Here is a 20,179-nt window from a genome sequence, read left to right on the forward strand (position 1 = left end):
CAACCCCATAGACGGCAGCCCAACAGGCTCCCCGATCCCTGGGATTCTCCAGGCCAGAACACTAGAGTGGGTTGCCATTTCCTTCTCCAATGCATGAAAGTGAAAAGTGAAAGTGAAGGCACTCAGTCGTGTCCGACCCTCAGCGACCCCATGACTGCAGCCTTCCAGGCTCCTCTGTCCATGGGATTTGCCAAGAGTACTGGAGTGGGGTGCCATTGCCTTCTTCGACTGATATTCTACTGACCCCTAAACCTAACTCATCATTCATCATGCAATTCTTTCCACCAAATGTCTGCCTCACTCTCCTGAGTTTTCACTTCCCTCTCCATTCAAATGAATCCTCAAGTTTCACCCTCTTCACGAGATGTCTTTGTACCATTTCAGTTTCCGCTGACTTCTCCTTTCTTCTGTATTCCTGAAGTCTTCACTATGTATTTTTTTGGTTCCTTTGATTTGAATAAATCAAATCTATTTCAAGGAAACTTTTTAAAAATCTAAGTTCTCATCATGACTTATAAAGGTCTTAATAAGGACTATAACACACTTACATCAACCTTTTTTTTTTGTTGTTGGCTACACTGTGTGGCATGCGGCATCTTAGTTCCCTATAAGGGACTGAACCTGTGCCTCCTGCAGTGGAAGCAATAAAAGCTTTAATCACTGGATTGCCAAAGAAGTCCCTTCAGCAACTTCTAAAAACCATCAAGCACCAAAGCAGGATGCTGTGAATAGGGAAACCACATAATTTAAATAACTACTGAATGAATGAAGTCAGTTGGGATATTTCTAAAGCTAGACATTAAAATTTTTTAAGGGTAAGTCAAAGGGAAATAGAGTCTGAGCATAAAACTGCCATTTAAAGACTCCTTTCTGGGAAAAACAACACAAAAACACATCAGGTGAGCTAACAGTTAAGTAGGACACAAAGAACTCCAGGCCCTCTCTCCTGCTCTGGGCCTGTTTCTGCCCATCTCAACTCAAGGGCAGAGGCTCATTCTTGAAGGCGGGGATGTGAGTGCACGCCACTCCCTTATCCTAATAGCTGTTTCTTACGAATATCTATTTCTCAATAAAAAGTTCAGTTATCACTATAAAAACAATAACAAAACTCCCACTATTTTCTATCATAAAAATAAAACAATAGTTTGCTAGGCAGTTTCTGAAAGTCTGTTTTTTTTTTTTTTTTCTTTTAGTAAAATTATGAGGGAGCAGTAATTTGACACCAGAAAGAATAAATCTGAGAGGAATTCTGGGACTAGGAATAAAGCGTGTACTAGGTCAAATTCTCATTTCCTCTACAGGAATGTTAGTTTAAAAATGCTCTGAAGTAATATATTTATACAACAAATTGAAATGAGAGTAAAGAAAAGTGTGAAAAGTTAAGACTTTTCTCCACCCACCAAAGCAATATTAACAATAAAGTTCTGTTTACTTCCTTCTCTAAACTATTAGCAATATCATCATAGTACCCTGGGAAATAAATCTGCATATAAGTCAAATTAGCACCACCAAGATTTTCAAAGTTGTCAGTGGCTCACTTATGTCAAATACTTAACAAAATATAACATTTGGTTGGTGACAACCAAAGAACTAGCTTATTGTTCCCCTAGGCTGTCTGGAGGCTAAATTTCACTTCCCTCAAATTCATCTCAATTCCAAATAACAAAAATATTAAGAAGGAAAAATACATGTGTCTGGTACACTCCACTCTTTAAACTACTGGTAACTTGTCCTGGGCAATCATTCAAGCTATTTTTAGTAAACCAGATGTGTTGAGCAACAACTAACTTAGGGACATTCTGAAACTGTGGACAATGAATTTATATATCAATAACGGAAAAATTGTGGTTCAAAACAGACTGTGACGAAAAATAACTTTCTCACTGAAGGACTACAGTAATGATAAACAGAGCTGACACAGTTCAGACACTTTCATTAACAGAATATTTTAAAACTTTGCTCAAGTCTTTAATCAATCTTTAGTCTAAGAACGAAGAAAATACTTAGGTTTGCTCCACGCATTCCCTTCAACCAGCAATTCACAGCCCAATAGTACCATATCAAATACTTAATAAAGTGTTCAATGCCTGTGTTTTGTGATAATAGAAAATAAAGTATTAGGAGTCTTATCTCTGAACTTTTAGCAGATTAGAATGACCAAGTACTTCAAATAGGATTATTCCTTCAGGTCTAGGATGATTCTACTTTATTCTAGGGAAAATACCTCATTACTACAATGAATTTTAATATATAAAGATAGACGTAGGGGTTAATTAAAAGCAAGCACATTCTGCTTCAAATCTTGAATGCCCTTTGTATTATTATTCCTTTATTGCAGGTGTGTGCATGGCCAGAAGCTAAAATCCAGGACAAGATGATTTCAAAATCATGCTAAAAGTTCAATGTTCATATTTCATTATCAAACTGTTTTTTACATTTGTTTGATCAAAACTTCAAATTTTAGTGGAAAGTTTTAAAAACTTCTCTACTCATCCTCCAAAGGCAATCATACATAGAAATCATAGTAATTAAAAAAAAAAAAAAAAAACCAAAACTATAGAAAGTATCTTTAAAAACAAATAATTTTTCCCTCCTCTTTCCCAGCCAGCTGAAAGACATAGTAGAATCTCAAGAGTTTCCTCCTACTTCCTCTCTTTTTCCCTTCCCCCTTTACTTCAAAGAAAGTTAACTGCAGCAAGCCTGATCAGGAAGTCTCAAAGGAGGAAGCAGAAACTCATTTCTATGCAAAAGGAAGGAAAAAACAGAATTAACAATACCATAGTACACTGCTTCAACGATGTATTAACATGCCTTCATTATACTGTATGTAAGATGTTGATTTCTCTCCTCATTCAGTATTCTTTCCAAAATATTGAAACCTATGATCAATGATGGTTGCACCCTGATTAACCAACCACAAGTCACTTTAAAAAATGACACAATCAACTAATACATGTCATCTGATACTCAATACACTGAAATAATTCAGAGAGATAAATGTAGGATTCAAACCAATAACCTAAAAGTGAGTCATCTGAAAAAATCTGTATTAATTTTGAGTCATCAGTTTTCTAATCATTATCTTACAATATATATTATTGTGATATATTAAATACGGCTGTACAACTAAAAGTTAACTTACGGGAGCATTCTACCACAGAATAAAATGCTGAGATGAGAAGTCAAGGAAAAAGATGGTGAATAGGAATTCCCACTATAAAACTATTTAAATAGATTCACAGTGAAGCATCATTTGGAATTTTTCATACAGAACTTAAGCATACTCATCACCTAATACAGAAAAGCCATTTCCAAAGACTTTTTAACCTGCCCTATTTAAGAACTCTACAATGGATAGTTAATACCCGGATTCAGAAGAAACTGACTCTTGAAATTTAAATAAGTGAGAAAAAACAGGGAGACCATTTAAAAAACTTAATTTCCCCCTAACTCCCTTTGACTTACATAAGGTTACTCTAAGGTTAAGATATGTCAAGGCACTATTTACAAAATCTATGCCAGGAACAGCTGCCATGTTTAACATGCCAAGGAATTTAATGTACTGTTTGGACAACTGGTTAGAGAAGAGCATTCTGGGATAAAGCCACTCTAATTATATGAACTCTAAAAGTCTTTCCTTATGTGGACTATATCTATATTTTATAAATTCATTTAAATAAATAACTTTGAAAACCTAGACTGAGACTTCTTCAGTCTCTGGAGTAAATTTTCATTCAAAATATTACAGTAGGTGACTATAATTTACATACTGGAGTATGTATTTTTAATTTTAAACCTGTTTTAAAAACATGAAATACAGAAATTAAAATGCTACAATAAGCCTTATTGTGTATCATTTATTCCTTCAAAAACACTTAAGAAACACTAAAATTAAGGTATGCTGGATCCTAAATCAAGTGCTCTTAGTGTAATTTCTTAAAATTAAAATTCACATTATTTATGAAACACAAACGGTTAAAATGTCAAGTGAATAATAGCACCTTAGGAAGATATTATATCCTTCTAGGCCAGAGAGCAACTTACCTATACTAGCAAGGGGAATATATATAGCTAACAAAGATAATCATACAAATCACCAAATCAAGTAAGACTTTAGCTCTTATGCTTTTATTTCTAATAAAAATAATAAAATTGTCAGAATCTAAAACAGTTTTAAATGTGTACGAAAACCCCTGTGTAATATGTTAGTACATTCTTTTAATCATTACAATTTTAATAAACATGTTGTAGAGTTTTAGGCCACCTGGCAAGAGTTTATTTTTAAAAGTAATTTCTACATAATGATTTCAGTTCTCTAAATCAAACCCAAGCTGTAACTTCTATAGTGCTAATCAGAAACCACAGAATTAAAATGCTAAGTTGGAAGGTTCCTTTGATTTCACCTAGTGTAATTCCCACTAAAAGACTGTTAGAAATGAGACAAATTACAGTAAGGCTATAAGCAAGCAAAATGGCAATCACAACTAAAACCAAAACAAAATAAAACCCGAGGGAAAAGCTCTAACACCTCCAATATTAAACTATAACTTGTTATAAATTTTTAGCTGAAAATACCATAATCAAATAACAGTACAAAAATGAGGCCATTTAATGAACTATGAAAAATAATGTGTAAAGACAAAAGCAGATCCATGCAGACTTCAAAGAAAAAAAATAACATTTAACTAAGGGAATTATCATCTACTTTTGGTAGATCTAATAAAAGAAGAACCTAACTACTAATTCCCTAAGCATTATAACCTCACATATAACAAACCACTGCTCATTAACTCAAGCTCTTGTTCTTTCCATGGAAACAATGCCTCTATACTTTACTTTTGAAATCAGTAACTATTCTGAAATGAAACAGGAATATGGACTTTCAGCTTCATTTTAAAAAACAAGTCAAACTAGTCCAGTTATACTTTCTTTCAATGTATGTACTATGTTATCTTAAACATTTAAGGAAAAGAAACCTATAAAATACTGATATAATTCAATCTAAAATTCAAATATACAAAGAAAACAAACTGCTGTGCATTTTAACCTTTACCTTTAAAAAATTAACTGATAAAACATAACTAGATTTTAAAAACATTTAGCTTACTACTTTTGATGAGTTTCTTTACATGATTTAAATCTAAAAACCAGCTAGAAAATGTTTTTCCAATTAAGTTTTGTATTTAAATTGCAACAACTGGGAATTAAAATCTAGAAACTGAACAATTCGACTTATGACAATCTAAAAGGAAAATTACCACTTAAAAAGAAAATGAACTACTATTATGCTAAACTGATATGCCTGTATATAGTAAATACTAATCTCATTTAATTACATGAATTGACCCAAATCTTAACCTTTAGAGCTGGAGACAAAGATAATTTATACTAATATCTACCCAGTTATTATCTAACAATGAACATCATTTGAATGGCAGGGACTTTTATTTTGCTCACTTGTGCAAGCACAGCCACAAGATGCTGCCTGGCTCACAGTAAGTTCTCTGTGTATACTGATTGGATAAATCAATCATTTACCCTATAATCAAACTTTATCAAATGCATTAAGTTTCTTATATACCTTGATGTTAGCTAGAAAGCTAGACTTAAATATTCAAAAGAATATCTGAATATCAACGAAGCTTAATGAATAGGTAATTTTTTAAAGCGACTTGAAATTTCTTACCTGGTAGGGCTGAAAGGCACTATCTTCAGTTAAAAAATCCAGTTGTTTATCTACAAGGAATTCTACTGCAGTGATTGAACTGGGTACACTTTTTTCAACCAGGGGTTTGAAAGTCTGGTAAGAGGGGGAAAAAAAAAATTCTAATGGTTATTTTCTGGGTTTTATCCTCAAAATGTGAACAGGTATATATAAACACAATGTATTAAAGTCATTATTATAATGATTTTAGGCTACCAATTAATACCAGTTTTCATACTCTAAAGTGATGCTTTTATCTGGAGTATTTTCTATTATTAAAAAGAAATTAAGTAAATTTTAATCAATAATTTGAAAAAAATCCCAGTCTATTAATAACTCCCAGTTGTTTAAAAGGATATAATCAAATATACATATGTATAAAAATTCCTAACATAAAGAAAGAGAAATTGTTTCCAAAAAAGCAAACTGGGTAGGAGAGGTTATTATCCCAACTCTTTTAAAATATTCTTAAGTATTATTCTTTATAAAACAGAGTAGTTATGATTTACATGTGTAGTTTATTTCCTAGCTCATTCACATCAAGGATTTTAAATGATCAGGATGCATCTGGTCTTTTAACTCCACCCCAAGTACTACTTACCCCCGCCCCTGCCCCAAGCACAAATAAAAATCCAGCTGCTTCAGTAACAGCAGCACTGGGGGAAGGGCGCAGGAAAAGAAGAGGGAGGTAAAAAGTATTACACAAAGCTCACAATCACCTTCCAGTAAACTCTCTCCAGATTTCCACTATTAGAAAACTAAACAAAACAAGGGGGCACGCGGTGGTGGTGGTGGAGGGGTGAACTGAGCAAATCCATAGTTATTTGAAGACAACTTTTACATAAATGAATTTACTCGTATTTTGGGTAGGAGGTGGGAGTGAGGGAGGCAAGACAGGAAGAGGAAGGAAGGAAATAAAGGTATAGGTATGCACTTTTTATGACTATCCTAATTATTTTCAAAGTAGAAGCAATGTGAATAAAAGCCAAGGATATTATATTCATGATAGTGTTTTAAAACTTACAAATGAAAACAATATTCTACTGTTTTAAAAACATAGTGACTTTACTATTAAAGAATCTAAGTTTGGAAAATGAAATAAAAAAGCAACTCAGTTCCTAAAGTTCTTGTATCACCAAGGGAAATCTTTCTTGCTACAAGCAACTTGTGCGACCATTTGGATGTAAACCAAAGATTTCTGCAGACAGTAGAAATCTCCAGGAGATACGAAGCTGTTGTAATTCCCTCTTCTCTTATTTATATCTTCAAAAAATTTAACATCTTGCTAATCACAACTAAATACTCTGCTGAAAAACCTTTCAAGATTTTTAATTCAGAATGGCTCTTAAACAGTTAACTTCTCTATTTAAGATATTATCTTTAAAGTTTTCATCAGGAGCCTATGTTTTGAAAAAGCTGAAAACACAAGAGAATAAATAAGCATTTTAAAAATGCCTTATTCCTATACTATTCACTTCATGAACTAATAAATATTTGTTCATAAATGAACATAAAAAAATTATCTTACATTTCCAATTTATTTTCAGTATTTATGATTAGAGAACCTAATCACAGTAATATCCTCCTTCCCATGTTCTAGGGCTAACCTTTTATGTATCAAAAGTATTTTTTTGTGTGAGAAGTTACATTTTCAGAACAGGTATTTCCCTATTATTTAGCTATCTCCTGCTTCTGTGGCCATCTGACACTTTCCATTTACCATAACTAAATTCTTTACGTGAAATATGTAATATTCTCAAATTAAATGTGTTTAATTTTTAGCAAAAAAATTAGAAAACACTGGCAGCTTCTCAAGAGAACTTTAAATCCCTGAACTTTATATCGAAGCTCTTATTTCTTTCTAAACAGTACCAAATCAGGTCAACTTGGGAAGGTTAAAAAAAGGCTCACAAAAGGTACTACCTAAATGCCTAAAGATATTGTACCGATTCAATTAAGGAGGACTGGAAAAAAAAGTAAACTTCTCCACTCCGAATGCCTCTTTCTTACGCAAATAATACAGGTGGTTTGCATTTCCTATGAGACCTAGTCATTTTATAATATGAAAAACATTCCTGTGAAGAGAACCTTTCAGAACTCTGCTTTTTAAGGTAAGTCAGAGATCTAAGGGTAAATTTCAATAGGCCAATTTATCATAATTTAAATTACTGAGAAAAAAAATTTAGTTTCCAGGCCAAAATAAATTCTCATTTTAGGGTATCTAACCGAAAGCCACTGGTAGAATCTAGCTATCAGAAATGTTAAAAGACTGGTTTATAATGGTCTGTTTCTGATACATGAGTATTTATAATAACCATGTTCAAATGTAAGTCAAAAGTACACCATGCTTCTTAAATAGCAAACAGGACAAAGACTTGCAAATTTTAAAACGTGCAATTAATCTTAAACTACAAATATGTTCCCAAGTGCCGATAAATACTTTTATAGTACTTGTTAAAGAAATGTTTCAATATGTATTAAACAAGCAACCCTAAAAATGTGCGACTGTTCCTACTTTACTGAAAAATTATAAAGACAAACAACATATAAAACTAAGAGTTAAAATACATCCTAATTCCCTAAAGTGGCAAATCAACGATGTAACCATTAGTAATTTTTGTATGCAAGTCAAAAACATCCACTTTAAAGACATTAGCTTAAAAATAAAAACAAATATTTAAATAAAAGTGAGTGAATCCTACAGATTTTGGACGAATCTGTAGTGAGTATTTCATGGGTCTAGGTGCACTGGAATGCAAAGAAACTAGAACTCATGCATAGCTAAGTAATTCAAGACTCTAAAGATACACCATTCTATGAGGAACTTCCACAGCCTAAGGGGAAGCTACAAGCTACCATCAGATGAAAGTCACAGTAGAATGTGACCCTAATCACAAAATGACTTCATTCTAACGCTGAAAAAAGTCTTTGAAAATCCAAATTAAAATTGCCAACTAAACAAAACACCTTTTCAATTTCATTAATGGACTGAGAGTTCGTTTAAGGTCTTTCGTCTTTGTTAACTGCACTTTAAAAATAGTATAAAGTCAAATAAATACTTAGTAGAGAGCCTGCATTTCTACTAGGGCCTACCACGCTATAGGAAGAATGCTTAGAACAACTGTATCCTGTTTGGGGCTCCATGCTGCACCACATTCCATTCACATGAGGAAGAGGCGAACAGATGAGCCCTCCTCGAAAAACATTTTTAAAATAAATCAGCTACAGTTCTCAAACATAACTCAGCTGCTCAAACAAACCATGTTAAAGCTCACCATTTAACATTTGACTGGAAATTCACAAGGTTTATGTCTACAGTCCAAGTTTCTAACAATCTCCAGTTAACATTTAACAATTTCTTTTCCAAGTGAAAAAAATTAGGCTCATAAACTACAGAAATCTGATATGAATCTCGAAATACTAAAGCAGAAAACAATCTAAGATACATTTTAGAAGTCAAGGTTTAGTCTTAAAAAAAAAAAAAAAAAAAAGATCGGAGTGACTCGAAAGAACAAAGTCCAAATTCCCACCCAAGCAGGTCTATTGAAAAACACGATACTGTTAGAAAACACGTTGGGGGTGGGGACAAGCACACACCAGACAGAAAAAACCCTCACAAAACAAACACCCCTACTTCCCTTAAGACATTATATTCTAAACCCTAATCCAAAACATTTCTGCTATAATACTTTAAACAACTGAGCTTGTTTTTTTTATCGTACCGTGTTATGAAATTACTACCAACACAATAAATCTCTCTCTAAACAAATGAAATCATTAAAAATTCTAAAAAACTAAGACCACGAAAGCTGGATCTGAAAAAGACAGTGACCTTAATTCCTAAAATCGAGAAGCAAAACCAAATGTAAATTAAGACAAAAGAAAAAGGAAGCAGAAAAATACAAACCGTACTTTGTTCTTGAGAATTTTAAAGTATCTTTAAATCTCCGATATCAGCGACAAGGCTTTAAAGGTCAAGAAGTATAGCTGACATTTCCATTTTGTTCTTGAGCAGTATTTTTTTTTTTAAATCTAGCCTCAATAATTCTTAAGTCTTCAAAAATCACAGGCAAATGGCTCTCAAACCAAGCATTTCTGAGCTCACTTGCAGCGTCGTCATTGTATAGTAAGAAAAGCCAAGACCACAGAACGAAGCAGAGGCTGTAACCTAACAAGTCTCCGACGAGCAAATGACGATTTTCTGTCTGCTCTGGCTCAGTCCTGGCAGTGATGAGGATTACAACTTGCTCTTTGTCATCAGCACTGTGGTGTTAACGACCAAGAAATCCTGCAGCTGAAGCACTACTGCATCCTCCGATCTGGGTCAGGATAATTTCTCCCGAGGTCGCTTACATAACCAGTAAGATACTCCAAATAGAGAGAACAGCCATCCATCAGCTAGAGAAAGCCTTTTCCCACTGTACTCTGTCTGTGTGGAAACACTGCAGTAGCTTCCAACAGCGCAGACACCCAAATGAGAACGACTACTTGGCTTAGGGCACACTGAGAGAAGGGAAGAGGCGGTGCTCTGTAAACTGTAACTAATCCTCCGTCACAGGTGCTGATGGAGTCACTTCCAGCACGAGTCACATTACTGGTGATTACTCATTTGGCTGCGCCATAGAGACTGGCTCATAATTTTAACAACAGACAAAGACAGACTAGTGGCGAGACTGAGAGCTCAAGTTTACTGTCTCCTTCACAAGGCAAATGCAAATACAAAGTTTCTGCCTTACAGATTTACCAAGGTGAGAAAGTGCAAAAAACAAGTCATATGTAAATATCTCTCAACTGGGCAAAAATAAAATGTAACTTTAAACCTATTAAGAATACTTTCTAGTGTGTTTTCAAGTAAAGAATTTACTTTTACTCATTTTTCATTGGAAATAACACTGATATTTATAAAAACACAGGGAGCAAAAACAGTTTAAAACATTTCTGGGGTAATAATCTAAGTGAAATCAAATGACATAACCAACAACCACACCAACAACCACACACTTTACTCAAAAGAACAACTAACTGGTAATATTTATTTTGGCAGATTAAAAAATATTCCTGAAACATTTTTTATTATTTTTAAGAACAATTTAAATCGTTCATAGTTATAAAAACCTTTAATAGCTACAGATGGCTATTCAGCACCTGACGTGATTAGTCTGAACTGAGATCTGTGCTGTATGTATAATAAACACACTGAATATGAAGAAAGAATGTCAGATATCTCCAAGTACAAGAAAACATTCACCTATTTTTAATGATGTGTGTGAATGGCCTTTTATTTTAAATTTGTCCCAATGTTAGGTATTGCAATTTCAATAAATCTAAAAATTTACACTGATTTTAATACCACACAACCAATTTATCAAATCGTGTTAAGAGAAAAACTTCCAATTCCCAGCCAATGCCCTGTCCCTTTAAATCTATTCCAGATGTATCAGCTTCATTTCATTAAAAAACATTGTTAACTACTAGAAAAAAAGATATTTTAAATTTAGTCTATTATGCATTGTACTAATGAAAATCTCAATCCTTTTTTGTTTTAAAGATGAAAGAGAGCAATAGTGATTATTCTAAAAATATTAGTAAAATTCAGTTTTAGAACAGTGATAGAAATGAAATGTAACTTTAGAACAAAGTACTTTTTAATAATGAGTCAAGTGAATCACATATAGCATACCAGTATTTCATTTCATAATTACTTAAGATGTGATCATAAAACATGCATGGAATTAAACGAATTCAGTGTAATATAAGTTACCAAAAAAAAAAAAACAACTGGAGTAATATGGCAGGCTTATTCTGAGCCCAAAACAAACAGCAACTATTTGATTCAGGTTATTACATTATATTATAAACTATCAAATTTTAAAACATGTCATACTACTTTTCTACAGTTTACTGTATTAGAGAATGAGTTAAATATTTCACAAGATGCATTTTACAATCTCATATAAATTCGGATTTGACTATGTTGTTATTAACTTAAAAACATGTTTGTTCCTCAAGTACTATGTCCCCTACAAAATCAAGTAGCCTTAAGAACTATACTTAACAACTGCCACAGTATTTATATATTGCTAGTGATACACAATTTAATAATTTTATAAAATTAAAATAATTAACGTCAGTACTGAAAAACCACTCGTTTTTATTTCATACTGCATCACGGTTACATTAGATACTTTTCCATTACCAGAAATACGACATTTTTGTGTTTAGTTGCTAAGTCCTGTCTGACTCTTTGCAACATAGTTGACTCTTTAATGGAAATAAATAAAGGTTGTAACCCTTAAGTATCTTATTTACATTGGACTTGATAAATATTTTTATAGGGCTTCCTTGGTGGCTCAGAAGGTAAAGAATCCGCCCGCAATGCAAGAGACCAGAGTTCAATCCCTGGGCCAGGAAGATCCCCTGGAGAAGGGAACTGCAACCAACTATAGTATTCCTGCTTCGGAAATCTCACTGGCAGAGGAGTCTAGTAGGCTACAGTCCATAGGGTCGCAAAGAGTTGGACACGGTTGAGCAACTAACCCAAATATTTTTATAAATATATAAATGTATGTTTGGTCTGGTACACTGACAAATTTCTAACAAAAATATTGAAGTAACAATGCTGAGAAAGCATTTGGTAGCAAGCGTAAGTTGCTTAGCTTTTACAACATGTCTACTTAAATTATCTCTTGTTCTTACAACTTGTAAGGGATGGTATTAAACATCACCTTTCAGATGGCAAAAAGCACAAATTTGAGGAGAGCAGCATTTTAATTCTTTAAACTGGTTCTTCTTACGACTTATACCTTCCTTAATGCATTAAGGAAGGAAGTTGAAGAGTTAAATTTTTTTTTTCTTTTTTTTTTTCGGTTGGGTAAAAGGTCTTTTCTGGCAGCTAAACCAGGCTAGAGGAAGAGGAAACTACTCCAGTTACTGCCCAGAAATACACATCTCTGACTTCCTTCCTTTTTAGCTGGTTTCTAGGTTACAAGCTGAATAAATCAACAGAGGTGAGAAAGTAAACAGAGGCTAAAAAGGCAGGCAATACTGTATGGCTATCTGAAGAAAATCTGTTCCTTCCAATAATTGTAGAACCTTTATACATATAATTAAGAGTTAAACTAGCATTTTGGTCCCATTTATTTTGAACCATGAAAGAAATCCCTCATCTTTACAGATACGGAAATCTAAACAAACAAGTGGATTTCTCCAAGTATACAGGCTGTACAAAACACCAAAACCTCTAAGTTTCAGTGCTTTAGCATTTTAAGTACTTTTTCAGACACAAGAATAGGAAAATAAGAGAAACAATAGTAATTTAAAAATGATTTGAACTTGATATGGCCTTATCTGAAGCTGATTAGATTGAGGAAAATACTTTTCATTATGTCCTATTAATCTATAAAATATATAATCAAATGTGTAACTCTTGCATCATGGTTATTACCCTAATGATTAACATCTTCACATTAATATATCTATGTAGATATTCCAGGCACTGCAAAGATGGTGTAGCATGGTACACTTCAACAGACCATGAAGTTCCAGGATTTCCAGATGATACAGACCTAACACTGATTTTTAAACTCTCTTTTCTCCCCTAAGCAAGCAGGACATTCAATCAACCAATATGTGTGGGATGTCTTGAATTAGTGCACCTTTCCCTCCTTTCTTCACTATATCCTGGGTAAACTGCCCCAGTCATAAGAGGAAAGTTATGCAACAACAGAATGTGTTCATTTAACTCTGTAAATATTTATCATAATTTTTATGACATGTAGTTGACTAAGAAAAATCACTGCTGAGAACACTAAAGCACTATGCAAACAGTCTCTGTGTTTCAATAAGCATCATGGCTGAACTCAGTGTCCTTTTCTTTTTCTTCTAGTCCTTCTGAGCACTAATAAAGCATACTTGAACTGGGGTAGTGGTTTTATCAGTTTGTCGTATCTATGGCTTCTCTTTAAGAATCTCACTGCTCAATCATTTTACTTCCCAATATCATGAGGTTTCACTTACAATCATTCCTCTGTAATGGCAAGGAATTGGTTTCAGGGTCTAGGAGTATATCAAAATCTTTCAAGGCTCAAGTTCCTTACATGAAATAGAATAGTATTTGCATATAACCCTCCCATATACTTTAAGTCATCTCTAGATTACTTATAATATCTAATAAAACATAAATACTATGTAAATAGTTGACAGTTTTAGTGGCCCAGTCATGTTCAACTCTTTGTGACCAAATAGACTAGTAAGCCTGCCAGTCTCCTCTGTCCAAGTAATTCTCCAGGCCAAGAATACTGGAGTGGGCTGCCATTCCTTTCTCCAGGGGATCTTCCCAATCCAGGGATCGAACTGGGGTCTCCTATATTGCAGGCAGATTCTTTAGTGTCCTGAACCACCAGGAAAGTCCCCCAAATTGTTGATAAGCACAAGGAAAATTCAAGTTTTGCTTTTGAGAATCTTTTGGTATTTTTTCTTCTGAAATTTTTCATTTATGGTTGATTGACTCCTCATATGCAGAACACACAAGTAGGGAGGTCTGACTGTCCTTTTCCTCCTCTACAACTTCATGGGTGTACGCCATTAAGATAACTAGTTTTTATTGCCATTAATAAATAATTCCAGGACTTCCCTGAGGGTCAAATGGTCAAGAATCCACCTGTCAAATGCAGGTGACATGGACTCAGTCCCTGGTCTGGGAAGATTCCACGTGCCATGGGACAACTAAGCCCATGGACCACAACTACCGAGCACTGCAACCACCGAAGCCCAAGCACCCTAGGCCAAGAGAAGCCACCAGCAATGAGAAGCACGTGGCACATCACCATTAGAGCAGCTGCCACTTGGCACAACTAAAGCAAGCCTGTGTGAAGCAATGAAGATCCAGTGCAGCCAGAAATAAATTTAAAAATTATAGTAATAGATTTTTAGACCTAAATTTTCATCTTACTCTAACCTGTATTTTATAGCTTTACTACTGGAGGACACAGATATACCCTGTAACCACATAAAACCAAAAATAACTAGAATTAAATGCTAAGTTTTCACGCTGCTTTCAAAACCACTAGAAATATTCTCACTACAATTTTAGAAATAGTTACCTCAAAATTCATTAATACAGTGATGTTTGATGATTTACTTTGGTTCCCTTACTCATATTATTATATTCTGAATACCTGATATTTTCCCTTTAAACCTCTGTCAATAATTAAAAAAAAAAAAACTATTCCATAATTTTAATATGACTAATAAAAAAATCAAGAACATTTTGGAAGCAAACACATCAAATTTACGGAAAATATAATCAGACAAGTTCCAGAAAGAGAGAAAAAAATAAATACAGATCAATGATATGGAACTAGCCATAAAAGATACAACATATTTTTAATGCTTTAATTAATACAACAAGGTGAAACTGGAACACAACACACATAAATAATAATCAATGGATTGTTTAAAAAGTCCCAAAATAGTTTGAAGTAGGTATGGGGATTTAGGGTAAAATAAAGGTGGATTTTCAAATCAGAGGGGGTAAAATGAAAATCAGGAAATTAAATACAAGAAAAACAGCTGTTAAAACAGAAATGGAACTTTAGTGACTAAGGTTCTCATTTTTACAGATGAAGAAATGGACATTCAGGGAGATTGAGTGACTTCTGTCAAAACACTTGTAGAAATCCTGCAACTAGAGACAAGATTTCTTAATTCATATCTGAATGAATGACTTTTACTATGTAATATGGTGTGAAAGAACCATGTTTTCTTCATGCTTGTTGACATGAGGTAGCAGAGAGCAAAGTGTCTTGCTATCTGCTGAATAAAGCTTTAAACTTTGAACGTAAAATGGAGGAAACCAAAGATACTTATTTCAATTATCAAAAAGAACAAGCACCTGTCAAAAAGAACTAGGTAAACAATTCAACATAAAGGAGCTTTTAAAGATAACTTCTGAAAAACAGGTGGCTCAGATGTAAAGCGTGTGTCTACAATGTGGGAGACCCGGGTTCGATCCCTGGGTCGGGAAGATTCCCTGGAGAAGGAAATGGCAATCCACTCCAGTACTACTGCCTGGAAAATCCCATGGACAGAGGAGCCTGGTAGGCTACAGTTCATGGGGTTGCAAAGACTCAGATACGAATGAGCGACTTCACTTTCACCTTCTTTCTGAAAAACAGCATTTCAGACAATGAGAAAACACTGATATTAATAGTTTTTTAGTTTAATTCTTATTTTGTCACTAGAATTTCTGTCAAGAAAAAAATATTTAAATGTAGAAAGTATAAACTAGGGATTAAAAATAAACTAAACCATACAAAACACATATTGGATCCTGTTTCTAGAAAAAATTAGTCTTCCTTATAAATAAGTAATTATTTTCAGTTCAGTCGCTCAGTTGTGTCCGACTCTCTGTGACCCCACTGACTGCAGCGCACCAGTCCTCCCTCTCCATCAGCAACTCCCAGAGCTTGCTAAAACTCATGTCCATCGAGTCAGTGATGCCATCCAACTATCTCATCCTCTGTCGTCACCTTCTCCTTCTGGCTTCAATCTTTCCCAGCATCAGGGTGTTTTCCAATGAAGTCAGTTCTCTGTATCAGGTGGCCAAAGTATTGAAGCTTCAGCTTCAGCAATAGTCCTTCCAATGAACATGCAGGGTTGATTTCCTCTAGGATTCACTGGTTTGATCTCCTTGTAGCCCAAGGGACTCTCAAGAGTCTTCTCTAATAACACAGTTCAAAAGCATCAATTCTTTGGCGCTCAGCTTTGTTTATAGTCCAACTCTCATATCCACACATGACTACTGAAAAAAATCAGCTTAGACTAGATGGACCTTTGTCGGCAAGGTAATGTCTCGGCTTTTTAATATGCTGTTTAGACTGGTCGTAGCTTTTCACTTTCATGCATTGGAGAAGGAAATGGAAACCCACTCCAGTGTTCTTGCCTGGAGAATCCCAGGGATGGGAGAGTCTGGTGGGCTGCCATTTATGGGGTCACACAGAGTCGGACACGACTGAAGTGACTTAGCAGCAGCAGCAGCAGCTTTTCTTCCAAGGAGCAAGCATCTTTTAATTTCATGGCTGCAGTCACTATCTGCAGTGATTTTGGAGCCCAAGAAAATAAAGTCTGTCACTGTTTCCATTGTTTCCCCATCTATTTACCATGAAGTGATGGGACCGGATGCCATGATCTTAGTTTTCTGAATGTTGAGTTTTAAGCCAGCTTTTTCAATGTCCTCTTTCACTTCCTCTTTCACTTTCATCAAGAGGTTCTTTAGTTCCTCCTCACTTTCTGCCCTAAGGGTGATGTCATCTGCACATCTGAGGTTATTGATATTTTCCCCGGCAATCTTGATTCTGGCTTGTGCTTCCTCCAGCCCATCGTTTCTCATGATGTACTCTGCATATAAGTTAAATAAGCAGGGTGACAATATATAGCCTTGATGTACTCCTTTCCCAATTTGGAACCAGTCTGTGGTTCCATGTCCAGTTCTATTGTTGCTTCCTGACCTGCACAGTTTTCTCAGGAGGCAGGTCAGGTGATCTGGTATTCCCATCTCTTTCAGAATTTTCCCCAGTTTGTTGAGATTAGAGAATAATTTGGAAAACAAAAGCATTGAGTGTAGAAAAGGATCTCATAGTTCTAAGCATGAACTCAGTTAAGCATGTGCCCTTTTGGCCTTTTTTTCACCAGTATGTTATATTTGCTACCAAGTTTTAAGGAACATATGCTTTATAAGTTGCTCATTTCTCTTAGTACTCTTTTTCTCTTTCTTTTTTGGTGGCAACACAGCTTTTGGGATGACAGTTCCCCAACCAGGGACTGAACCCAGGCCCCTGCAGTGAAAGCACAGGGAGTCCTAACCACTAGATTGCCAGGCAATTTTCCACTTAGCACTCTTTTCATGCTATTACATTGTCATCATTTAAAATATCTAACTAATAAATACTTAAGCAAATGAACATTAAGTTTTCATTACATCTTTTCTCAGTGTTGGAGATTTAGGTCTTCACTTTTCCACTATTACAAAAATCAGAGGAAAATCATCCTTCTTTTGTTAAACAACCAAAATTCCAAGTTTATATGGGTTCAAATAAATTACATGTTAGAATATTAAATTGACAGATACTAACACAGAGCCATTACTGGCAATCTTTGGAGAAAAAAATAACATCAAGCTACTAGAGATAAGTTATCTATTTATATTATTAATATTTGGAAATAAAGGAGCTATTCAGAAAAAAAATACATGCTAGCAAATGAACTTCAGCAAAACTCCAAGATGGACAATTAGAACCAACGAAGAGAAAAAAAAAAAACACCAAACCCACACAGTGATTACTAAGAGCCAAAAAGATTCACTGAGAGTAATTTGTCTTTTAGAAAAAACAAAGGTTACTTTTATGAAGAAACTCTACCATAGGTAAATCAATGAAATATGGGCTACATGACGGTTCTTGGTACATTTACATCTAGTTAAACAGTACTGAATAATAGTATTACTTTTAACATATAACATACAATCCCGTCATCTTTCATCTTACACACTATCACTTGAAGGCTACCTTTATTTACAAATTAATATATGACAGAATTATTCCAAAATAAATCTTACAAAAAATGCAATTAAGACCTAGATTTTAAAATCATCAAGAAAAGTGGAATAAGGTTACTCTCAAATTAAATAGTCAAAAATTTAGCTTCTATTTTTAACTTCAAAGAAAAAAAATCAACTACACAGGTAGAATGTAAGAGAGATCCAGATTCCTAGAAATTCATGTGAAAAGAATCCTGGAGAATTTCAAGACACTAAGCCAACAGAAGTTATGTATTTTTAAAAAAGAAAGGACAGAGTTGGGGATAAATCAAATTTTGACACAAAGTACCTACACCAAGGGAGGTACTACTAGTCCCTTTAGACTTTACATTGGTCATACTATGTTGGAATATCTTGTTCAATTTGGGACATAAAAGAGGAACGATTACAAACTAAGATGTTCGACACTTTAAAATCATGGATTATTAGAATCATTTGAAAGAATGAACAAATAATATTTAATTATATACAATTATTTAAAGGGTTGGGTAATTTGAAAAGAAAGAAGCTTATAAGCAAAATTTCCAGGAAGCCAATTCTAGCTCAACACAAAGAATGTACAAATTTTTAATAATTAAACACTACCAAACCAACATAGACTGACTTACGAAGTAATGAACTTCCAATAACTAGAAACAATCAAGAATCTGGATGAAAACTAACTTGACAAGCTTGTCACTGATGGATTCCATTTCTGGCTTTGGCAAAGGGTTGTTCATGAAATATCAAAGACATTTTCAAATTCTAAGATTCTAATACTGTATTCTTTAAGCAGCTTAATGTTTAACAGCAATTTGAAGATAAACAAAACTAAACCAAACTTTTCATAAACACTGCTACTGCTACTTTTGCATATAAAAAAGCATAAAAAGAGTACTGCTGAATGTTCATGTTCACCTTATTGACCTAAGGTGGCAAAACGAAAAGTAAAAAGTAAGATCTCCCATTTCAGACTAAATTAACCAAGACTTGCTCTGCTTGGTAGAAATAAAACTATGTGGGAGACTTTCCTGACACAGAAATTTCTGTACTCCACAGATCCTTTTATCTCTTATGATGAAAAAGTAAATGTAATTTTGTGAGAATAAAAAATATTACAAAATTGAGTCAACTCAACCATAAATGCAAAACATGTGTTAAAATGTTAATAACCAGAAAATCAAAGAAGAAATTCAAAGTTAAGCTAAAGAAACATTTAAAAATATTTTTTCTGATTTTTCTTAATCAGTTCACTGCTTGTACTCTTGGAAACTTTAATATGATATCTACTTGGTTTTGATAACTTCTGTATGGCAAACATCTGTTACTTGTGCAGCCCAAGTCCTCAATTATTTCTCCATTATATTCTTGTTTGTTAAAAACCTTGATGTTAGTTAGCAACAATCTGGAAGCTGAATTTTTCAAATAACAAGGTGAATTCACAATCTCCATTAAGTATAATACATTAACTATTTTGGTTATTTTAAAAATACATTCTAGGTGATAATTATCACATATGCTAAACAGTATTTAGATTCAAAATATGGTAATATTAAGCTATCAAAATTTCAAGCATATTTAATTTAGTATTGATAACTTATGCTAACATTTTGACAGCCCTGAAATAACAAAATACTAACTACAATGCCAAGTAAAAAGACTACAACAGAACAGAGAACTTAAAGACTTTGGCATTTAAGTATTTTCTTTGAATTACTATCAAATTATGAGTCATTCAAAATGAACTTCCCTTCCCTTCCAATATATTACAGGACAACTGAAAGTTATATAGCAAAAAACCCCACAAAAACAAAACAAAAACCCCCCAGAGAAAAGGAATACCCATTATCTAATTTCGGATTAATATATAATTTTGCTACACCTCCTTTAAACAAACTCCT

At 34.0% G+C, this 20,179-nt stretch overlaps 1 protein-coding gene across 5 annotated transcripts in view; it reads right to left on the minus strand.

The window, feature by feature from the left end:
* Positions 1 to 20,179, minus strand: part of JMJD1C (jumonji domain containing 1C) — a 316,168-nt gene that overhangs the window by 78,369 nt on the left and 217,620 nt on the right. For all 5 annotated transcript variants that reach the window (XM_005226314.5, XM_059882617.1, XM_059882619.1 and 2 more), the window contains one exon: positions 5,687 to 5,800. Coding sequence is in view for 4 of the 5 variants with exons in the window: in XM_059882617.1 (XP_059738600.1) it covers positions 5,687 to 5,800 (114 nt within the window). In the remaining variant the exon portion in view is untranslated. The remainder of the gene's footprint in view (positions 1 to 5,686; positions 5,801 to 20,179) is intronic.

The sequence above is a fragment of the Bos taurus genome, chromosome 28, assembly GCF_002263795.3.
Source record: "Bos taurus isolate L1 Dominette 01449 registration number 42190680 breed Hereford chromosome 28, ARS-UCD2.0, whole genome shotgun sequence".
Taxonomy (NCBI): Eukaryota; Metazoa; Chordata; class Mammalia; order Artiodactyla; family Bovidae; genus Bos; species Bos taurus.